The sequence below is a fragment of the Mandrillus leucophaeus genome, unplaced genomic scaffold (genome assembly GCF_000951045.1).
Source record: "Mandrillus leucophaeus isolate KB7577 unplaced genomic scaffold, Mleu.le_1.0 Scaffold1729, whole genome shotgun sequence".
NCBI lineage: Eukaryota > Metazoa > Chordata > Mammalia > Primates > Cercopithecidae > Mandrillus > Mandrillus leucophaeus.
In genome coordinates, this window is record NW_012101731.1 from 23,454 (window position 1) to 33,804 (window position 10,351).

General features: G+C 40.1%; 1 protein-coding gene across 1 annotated transcript; it reads left to right on the forward strand.

Moving 5' to 3' along the window:
* Positions 1 to 6,454: 6,454 nt before the first annotated feature.
* LOC105537470 (olfactory receptor 2T3) lies at positions 6,455 to 7,499 on the forward strand. Its single transcript, XM_011977074.1, has one exon. The coding sequence runs from the start codon at positions 6,475 to 6,477 to the stop codon at positions 7,432 to 7,434; it is 960 nt and encodes a 319-aa protein (XP_011832464.1). The 5' UTR covers positions 6,455 to 6,474; the 3' UTR covers positions 7,435 to 7,499.
* The last annotated feature ends 2,852 nt before the right edge of the window (positions 7,500 to 10,351 follow it).

The following is a 10,351-nucleotide window of genomic DNA, read 5'->3' on the forward strand; positions in this document are numbered from 1 at the left end:
ATAATTAGGCTTATGATGGTCACATTGGTACAGACTTTTCTAAAAATTTTATTTTTTTGTTGTTATGTAGTAGGTCTATACATTTATGGGGTACATGAGATGTTTTGACACGGGAATGCAATGCATAATGCATGATGGAAAATGGAGTATCCTCTCAAGCATTTATCTTTTGTGTTACAGTTTTATTATACCATGTTTAATTATTTTTAAACGTACAATTGTTATTGATGTCACTCTATTATGCTAGTACTTATTCGTTCTAACAACTGTGTTGTATCCATTAACCATCCCCACCTACCCTTTCATCCCCCCAGTGACCTTCCCAGTATCTGCTAAGCATATTTCTAATTTATATCTCCATGAGTCCAATTGTTTTGATTTTTAGGTGCCACAAATAACTGAGAACATGCAATGTTTGTTTTTCTGTGCCTGGCTTATTTCACTTAGCATAATGACCTCCAATTCCATCTATGTTGTTGCAAATGACAGGATCTCATTACGCTTTGTGACTGTACAGTACTTCATCATGTGTAAGTACCACATTTTCTTTACTCATTCATCTGTTGGACACATAGGTTGCCTCCAAATTGTAGCTATTGTGAACGGAGCTGCAACAAGCATGGGTGTGTAGGTATCTCTTCAGTATATTTCTTTTCTTTTGGGTATATACCCAGCAGTGGGATTGCTGGATAATATGTTAGCTCTATTCTTAGTTTTTTGATTTTGAAGAACCTCCAAACTGGTCTCTGTTGTACCTTTAAATACAACTTTAAATGCAACTTTACATTCCCACAAAGAGTTTATGAGGGTTCCCTCTTCTCCATGTCCTCACCAGCATTTGTTATTGCTTATCTTTTGTATAAGAGCCGTTTTAATTGGGTGATATCTCATTGTAGCTTTGATCTGCATTTCTCAGATCAATGTTGAGCACCTTTTTATGTGCCTATTTTTGACTTTTGTCTGTCTTCTTTTGAGAAATGTCTATTCAATCTTTTACCAATATTTAAATCAGATTATTAGATTTTTTCCTGTAGATTTGTTTGAGCTTCTTATGTATTGTGGTTATTAATTCCTTGTGAGGTGGGTAGTTTGCAAACGTTTTCTTCCATTCTGTGGGTTGTCTCTGTTGATTATTTCCTTCACTGTGCAGAAGCTTTCTAATATAATGTGCCCCCATTTGTCCATGTTTGCTTGGGTTGCCTGTGTTATGGAGTATTACTCAAGAAATACTTGCCCAGACAAATATCCTGCAGATTTTCTCCAATGTTTTCTTGTGGTAGTTTCAGAGTTTGAGGTCTTAAAGTCTTTAGTCCATTTTGACTTTATCTTTGTATATGGTGAGAAGATGGGACTAGTTTCATTTTTCTTCATATAGATACCCACTTTTCCCAGTGCTGCTTATTGAAGAGTCAATCTTTTCCTCAGTGTCTGTTCCTTGCAACTTTGTAGAAAATGAGTTCACTTGTAGGTGTGTGGATTTCTTTGAGTTCTCTATGTCATTGGTGTATGTATCTGTTTTCATGCCAAACCCATGCTGTTTTGGTTATGGTAGCTCTGTAGTATAATTTGAAGTCAAGCAATGGGATTCCTCCAGTTTTGGTGGGTTGGTTGGTTGGTGGTTTTGCTTAGAATAATTTTGGCTATTCTGGGTGTTTTGTGCTTTCATACAAATGTTAGGATAGTGTCTTCTAGATCTGTAAGAAATGTCATTGGTATTTTCATAAGGATAACGTTGAATCTATAGATTGCTTTGAGTACTATGGATATTTTAACAATATTGATTCTTTTGGTTCATGAACCTGGAATATCTTTTCATTTTTTAGTGTCCTCTTCAATTATTAATGTTTTATAGTTATCATTATAGAACTCTTGCACTTCTTTGGTTAATTCCTGTTTAATTTTGTGGCTGTGCTAAATGCGATTACTTTTTCAATTTCTGTTTTAATCTATTTGCTATTGACATCTAGAAATCTGCCTTTTGTATGTTGATTTTGTATCCTGCAACTTTCCTGAATTTATTAGTTCTAATAGGTTTTTGGGGAGACTTTAGGTTTTTAAAAGTATAAGGTCCTATCATCTGTGAACAAAGATAATTTTACTCACCTTTCAAGTTTGATGCCATATATATGTGTGTGTATATACATATATATATATATGTGTACATATATATCTATATACACACACATGCATAGATGTATATATTTATTTATATTTGTTTCTCTTGTTTGATGCTCTAGCTAGGACTTCCAATAATATTTTGAGTAACAATGGTAACAATAGTTGCTCTAAAGTGCAAGACAAAGTCTCCTTTAATTTCCTTTAATTTTCTGTCCACTTTTCTCAAGCAGAAGGAGTCTTGCTCCATAGCCACCATATCTGGTAATATGCTGAGTCTCACCTGAAGCCAGCATGTCTCAGTCTCACCCAAGGCCCTTGATGTAGTACCTGGGTGTCACTACTGGTTATCTAGAGCCTGAGAGCTCTTCAGTTGGGAGGTGATGAATACTGTCAGGACTGAGTCCCTCCCTTTAAGGCAGCAGATTTCCTTCTGACCCAGTGTGTGTCTGGAAATTTAGGACCTGGAAAGGGGATCTCATGACTCTGGCTGGTATCCAACCTGATGTGGCTGAGCTGGAATCCAAGATGCAAGACAAAGTCCTCCTCACACTTCCCTCTCCTCTCCTCAAGCAGAAGAAAGAGGCCTCCTTTGGAGTCACAGGCTGTGGAGCCTGAGGTTAGGGGATGAGGTTACCTGCCCTGGCTTGTGTTTTAACAAGTCAGGTGACCCCCCAGTCCACTGGCTCTGGGCCCAGTTCAGCACTAGGACTTGCAACTCTTGTGGCCTAGACTCCCCTTCAGGTTTGTCTGTGGCTCCGGAGCACTTTAGCCCTTCATGGTGAGGCTTGGGTAGCTCAAGTAAGTTCCAAACACTGGGATTGGCAATTCCCCTCTAGCAATGGCTGGTTTAAATGCTCGCTCCATGGTGTGTGTCAGCTGCATTTGGTCTGGGTTTTCTTTCTGCTATAACAAGGGCATCACTGAGTTCAATGTCTTAAAATTGCTGGCTCTGCCTCTCCCCAGTGCACAGAGAAGCTCTCCATACCACACCACCACTGCTGGGGGATGAAGGAGTGGTAGTGTCAGTGATGCAGTACTGTTTTTCTGACTTCTTCCGGCCCTCATTCAGAAATATGAATTTAATTCCATGTACTGTGAGTGCTCACCTGATTTTTGATTCTTGTAAAGGTGATTTTTGTGTAGTTTTTAAATTGATGTTCTTGCAGGGGGATGATCCATGGAACCTTCTATTCTGCCCTCTTGCTCCATCCTCCATCCTCCAGAACTTTTTCTTGTCATTATTTCCTAAAAAATATAACAACTATTTACATAGTGTTCATATTGCATTAGTTGTTACGAGTAATCTAGACATGATTTCAAGCATAATGGGAAGATTTGTGTAGGTTGTATAGAAATACTCTTCCATTTTATATTAGGGGCTTTAGCATCACGGATTTTGGTATTTCAGGATATCCCAGATACTAAGGACAGATACTGAGGGATGACTGTACACTGGGGTGACTGTACACAGGAATGAATACACTACTCGGTACTTGTACATTTGACATACTGAGAAGGACTAAGCACAGCGTTGGAACGTTGTAGGCACTGAGAAAAGTGGCTCCCTTTCCCGTTCTTTTTCATTGCCAAGTTATATAATGTAAATTCGATTAGACTAATATTTCAAGGGAAGTCTCTGAGCTTTTAAGGATATCACCCTGTCATGGAGAAATCTTAGATCACATTCGGTCATCAGATTCACAGATGTTAAGATGCACAGAAGCATAGCAAGTACATAATACTCCTCCTTTGATTTGATTCTGACAAAGTGACACTCGGAGCTTTCAGTGTCTTCACTAAGATTACACAATTAATTAGAAGCAAATATAATCAATGGACAATGGTTTTTTAGAACCTCGAAGGTTGTCAGACTCAAATATTTTCTCCTAAATCTGGGAAAGCCCCAGCTGTGTTAATAGAGTCTCTATAGATGCAAATTTTCCCCACAAAAGATGGCTTTGCAGGGCCATTTCAAAATCTGTCAAAGACATACTTTGGGGTGGAATATTTTGATTTCCCTCAGGGTCTGCTATCTGTCATGTGATGCTATAGCAGAGTCAGGTTGGAATTTGGTATCTTGTTGCCACTAAGAGTCTGTTTTGTCAGTCTTAGGATCTCTCTTTCAATGTTAATGCTGGTCAGTTGTGCCTAAACTCCAAAAGAGGGGGGTATAATGAAGTGTGTCTCCCTTGTTATGTCCTGGAATTAAGCTTTTCAGGTTTCCTGAGGTCCTATTGGCCTAGAGGGGTCTGTTCAGTTGATTAAGGGACTTAGGATTTTATATTTAGTTTACAGACTTCTGACACTGGTTTTGCATGATCCTCCCTTTGTGAAATTCAGATTTGCTTTTACAAAGAGCTGATTTTAAATGTCTGATATGAAAATAGAATTTTAAACTAGAAAAATGAAGTTTAAAAAATGTACAATGTCATGAAAAAGACGGATTTGCTTTTGGATAGACCCACCGCATAAATGGAAAATATGTTTAATTCCCACAGGGACCGCGAGTGGAAAGTTAGAATCTATCAATCAAAAATAACAAAACAAAAATACCAAAATGGTGGATTCTGAGACGGTCTTAAAGAAAGTAGAAGCTCCAGGGAAGAGACAATGCCAAGTACAGGGAAGATGAATAAGCAGGAAAAAAAAAATGCAAATGATTAAGCAATAAACACTCACCTCAATTCCCTAAAGTGAAGAAACTGATGTAATTTTCTCATTTTGCATTCTGAATTTAAAGCCCTTGCTTTGGCCTTAGCATGGTGAAAGCAGCTTCACTGAGCTGGCGTGGCTTCGATTTATTCTCTGATGGAGCAGAACAGGTGGAGCAAAAGGTTTGTGCTGTATGTGCCGTGTTTCTCTTTGTTGAAAGGTGTGTCAGTAACCCATCTCTTCAGTGCTTTATAAACGGGGTAAGTAAGGAACAAAGATACCTGACTCTTGTTGCTGTATCTTCCTAATTCTGACTTTAGGTTTCCTGAAGTCCCAGGTTTGTTTTTTCTTTTTCGGCCCTAGGAATAGTGCATTATATTTCACTTTGCATTTTCACGTGCCTCAGTCACTATTAGTATTTTCCTCAGCATTATTTCTCTAACCTGCAGTACAGCAACCCTGAGGATGACCAGGCCTCAGTCATGGGTCTCCTTGACTCTTCATTAGTCTAGAAGTTACTGGGCTTCTTAGCTTTGAGACAATTGTGTCAAGCGTGATTGAAACAATTCAACTGGAAAATGAGACACAGAAATATTCAGACAAAGCAGTTACTGAGCAAAGCTCTGAATTGATGGGAGGGGTGGCGGTTTAGTCTATTATGCAAAGGAGATGCAGGACAAGAGGACCCTAGGCTTGGTTGCAGGGCTGCGGTTTTATGAAAGATTCGACACAACTGCCCCATGTGCTGTCTTTAACTTCATTTTTCAATCACTACGCACGGAATTTTGGACATTTTAGGCATGATTTTGGGGGATAAATGGTATCAACAAAATGAAAATAAATATTTTTATATTTCAACTAAATACTTGATATTTAGGGCATCTGCCCCGTTTACTGCTGTGATTTCTTGTAAAAATATTTCTCTGCATGACAGTTAATAAATTAAATGCCTTAGATGTCACTGGGGGCTGGGAGAGGGCTCACTGTCCCTCCTGCTGCTCTCCTGCTCCGCACTAGTTCTGCACCCCGAGCTACTCTCCGCAGGCAGGCGGGACTCTCCCTCCACTCCTCTGCCCCAGGCAGCGCTGCCTCTGGAACTCAATCTTGTGAGGAACAGCAGAGTAAGCTGAAAAGTTTTCATGAGGAAAGTGGACTTTAATGGAGATGTATCATGGTAGAGAAATTTAAGGAGATTTCAAAGTTTCAGCTTATTTCATGGTATCAGTTATGATATTTGTACCATTAACAACATTAACATCAGCTGTGATTTCCATCACTGAGTCCTGGATGAGCTACTGTATCCAAAAGTTCGTGAAAAGCTCAACCCAACACTAACACTGTGTGACAGACCTAATGTGCATTCCCTACTTAGGTCTCGAGCCGTCCCACAAGGCCAGTGTATGTGTATTAATTCTGGGGGGAAATAAATAAGACATAAAGAGTGCACATGTCTTCACTCTTGACTTGGCTCATGAAGAGTCACCTCCCTACATCTGTTTCGTATTTCATTTTAGCTTGTGGCCAACATGCGGCTTGATCTCTCTAAGATTTGAACTTAGGATTTTACATCAGTTTAACTCAAGTTTTAGAAAAATAACTCAAAGCGCATGTCTTACCAGAGAAAGGTTAGGAAAGTCATGTACATAGGAAAGATTCAAAACTAATGACTCTTTTTTTCCCTCAAGTGGAAACTGTGAGCCAGTCATGTGCTCAGGGAATCCAACTTCTCAGAATCAAACTGCAAGCACCGATTTCATTCTCACGGGACTCTTTGCTGAAAGCAAGCATGCTGCCCTCCTCTACACTTTGACCTTCATTCTTTTCTTGATGGCCCTCACTGGGAATGCCCTCCTCATCCTCCTCATCCACTCAGAGCCCCGCCTCCACACCCCCATGTACTTCTTCATCAGCCAGCTCGCTCTCATGGATCTCATGTACATATGCGTGACTGTGCCCAAGATGCTTGTGGGCCAGGTCACTGGAGATCACACCATTTCCCCGGCAGGCTGTGGGACCCAGATGATCTTCTACCTGACCCTGGCTGGAGCTGAGGTTTTCCTCCTGGCTGCCATGGCCTATGACCGCTATGCTGCTGTTTGCAGACCCCTCCATTACCCTCTGCTGATGAACCAGAAGGTGTGCCAGCTCCTGGTGTCAGCCTGCTGGGGTTTGGGAATGGTTGATGGTTTGTTGCTCACCCCCATTACCATGAGCTTCCCCTTTGGCCAGTCGAGGAAACTCCTGAGTTTCTTCTGTGAGACTCCTGCCCTGCTGAAGCTCTCCTGCTCTGACGTCTCCCTCTATAAGACACTCATGTACCTGTGCTGCATCCTCATGCTTCTCGCCCCCATCACGATCATCTCCAGCTCATACACCCTCATCCTGCACCTCATCCACAGGAGGAATTCTGCCACCGGCCGCAGGAAGGCCTTGGCCACCTGCTCCTCCCACATGATCACGGTGCTGCTCTTCTTTGGTGCCTCCTCCTACACCTACGTGCTCCCGAGTTCCTACCACACAGCTGAGCAGGACATGACGATGTCCGCCTTTTACACCATCTTCACTCCTGTGCTCAACCCCCTCGTGTACAGTCTCCGCAACAAAGATGTCACCGGGGCTCTGAGGAGCTTGATGCAACCAAGAATGAACCAAGAAAAGCTGTAAATAGCGAGCATCGTCCCCTTCCTCTTTCTGGAATTCCTTTATTCTGTCTCTCCCCTCTTTTGCCCTCAGGTTCCAGGGTCCCCAGCACAAATCCACTCATATTTTCCCTGTTGTTTGTACCTGGCTTTTTCCCTCCACACTGCGCATTGCTCCTATTTATCTCCTTAGATTTAATATCTTTTTTTAAAGCTGTGCTGCAATAGCTGACCTATGAAAGACCTTATTAGGGTGCCTGTTATCTCCTCTCCCATCCCAGGTTCACTGATCATTTTAGTCTGAGACTTGGTTGTAAACACTTTACCCCTGGAGGAGACTCGGTGTAAAGACTTGGAATTCTAGCAGAGCCCTAGAGGAGTGTTGGCTGCTCCTCACTTTGCAATACATTGTAAACCTCGGTTCACTTGGCAGCCTCTGGCTTTCAACGTTTCTGCTATTGTATCTCAGTAAGTAGAAAGAAACACATTTTTTCCAAAGGCTAAAGTTAGTTTTATCATGTAAACGCCAATAGTTTTAACATTGTTTGACTATCAAAACCACCTAAAGGAAAAATGAATCCATTTTAAAATTCAAAGAGATAATAGGTTCATCTATTCTATTGTATGTAAATGTATTTCCACATTTAGTTTCTTTAGTCTATTCCAGACAATCGTCTACTATGTTTAGAGTAAATATTGTAACAGTCTCGTGGGATAATGGAGATTTAGGAAAGCTTAACCCCCTCAGTATGTTTCTTCTGAAACTGGGAAAACCAGCAAAATGGTTGTAAACTTGTCACTAGCCTTCAGTTTGCCAGACGTATATCATGCTACAGAGAGAACTTCCGTCGATCTATGAGCATCAGCTCACTATCATTTTCATTAACAAAACAATGCATGTGTCTAGTGTTTCTGGAATGTGAGAAATTAGGAGAGAAATACACTTGCTCTAATTAACATGCAAGAAGCCAGATCTCGAGCTGAATCTCGAAGCTGTTAATATACTTCCCCTTGGCACAGCCCTGACCTGGCCCGATTCACAGTGAATGGAAGCCAGGTGCTCCATGCCTGCTGCATCTTGGAGAGAACTGACAAGTACTCGCTTTACATGACACATCAAGTGAACACTTTTGCTTCTCACTGAAAATTATTCCTGCAGGGCATGAAGGCAGTTTGTCTGTGTTTGTGTACAGAGATCTGAATGTGGAAGTAAATTCCACCAAGTGGTGCAGAAATCTCACCTGTAAAGTAAGAGGGGATTGTTAGAGGTTAGTAAAATTTGGTTTCAGAAATCGCTGTAATTAAACAAATGGGCAAAACTGCTCAAATGGACACCAGAGACGACAGACTAACAATGTTAGTAGTTGTTATGTTGTCATCACATTATTTATATAATTATACATTATTGACCTCAGGAAAGTGTACAGAGTGGGATTGCTGAATTATATAGTCGCTCTATTTTTAGTCTTTATAGAACTACCATACAGTTTTCAACACAGGCTGTTGCAACTTACATTTCTCCCAACAATGTACATGTACAAGGGTTTCATTTTCTCCACACACATGACAGCATGTGTTACACATTGTTGGTCTGGTAACAGCCATCCTAGCAGGTGTGAGCTGATACCTCATTGTGGTTTTGATTTGCACGGCCCTGATGATTAGTGATGTTGGACATCTTTTCATTCACCTGTTGGCTATTTGTACGCCCTCTTTGAAAAAATGCCTATTCACACCGTCTTTACCATTTTTAAGTTGGGTAATTTGATTTTTGGTATTGATTCATGTCAGTTTATTTTTATATTTTGGATGCTAACTCCTTATCCAAAATATGTTTTGCGAATATGTTCTCCCATTACAGAGATTACCTTTTCATTTTGTTGTTTCCTGTTCTGTGCAGAAGTTTTTGGAGGTTGATGCAGTCCTGCTTGTTTATTTTGCTTTTGTTGCCTTAATTTTTGTGTCATCAAAAATATCATAGCCGAGATCAATGTCAAAGAGTTGTTTTCCCACGTTACCATCTAGGACTTTTACAATCCAGGTCTTACACTTATGTCCTCAATCCATTTAGATTTGGTTTTGGGGCATAGTGTAGGATAAGAGTCCAGTTTCATTCCTCTGCATGTATATATTCTGTCTTCCCAATGCCATTTATTGAACAGACTACCCTTTCTTCATGCTGCATTTTTGACACCCTCGTCGAAGACTAATTGACTGTATAAGCATGGGCTTATTTCTGTAATTTGTAATATAGCTTGAAATCAGTCTGAAGCCTTTGACTTTGTTCTTTTTTTTTAATCAATATTGCTTTGGCTATTCAATATTTTTGTGTATTCACAAAATTTCTAGAATTGGTTTATTCTATTTATGTAAAAAGTGCCTGTGGAATTTTAGTTGGGGTCACACTGAATCAGACATTTTCTGGAGTAATATGGACATGTAAAGAATAGTAGTTATTCTAACCCATTAACATGGGAGATCTTTCCATTATTTATCTCGTCTTTAGTGACCAGATCTTTCACCCCCTCAGCTGTATTTATTCCTATGTATTTTATTCTATCGGATGGTATTGGGAATGGCATTCTTTTCTTAATTACATTTTTGGATGGTTCCTTTTTGGTGCATAGAAATACTACTGATTTATGTATGTTGATTTTGTATCCTGCAACTTTCTTGAATTCTTGAACTCGGAAGGGATTTTAGTGGAGTCTTTAGAGTTTTTTATATGTAAAATCATGTCATCTGCAAACAGATGGCAAGATAATTTAACTTCCTCTGATTTGAAAGCCCCTTTTCTTTTTATTGCCTAATTGCTCTGGCTAGAGTTTCTAGTATTGTGTTGAATAGAAGCAGTGAGAGTGAGCACTCTTGTCTTGTTCCTGATCTTAGTGGAAAATCTTTGTTTTTCTCCATTGAGTATGATTTAGCTGTGAGATTTCTTA

Coding starts and splice junctions, on each gene's coding strand:
- LOC105537470 (XM_011977074.1), top strand. CDS start 6,475: ATGTGCTCAGGGAATCCAACTTCTCAGAATCAAACTGCAAGCACCGAT.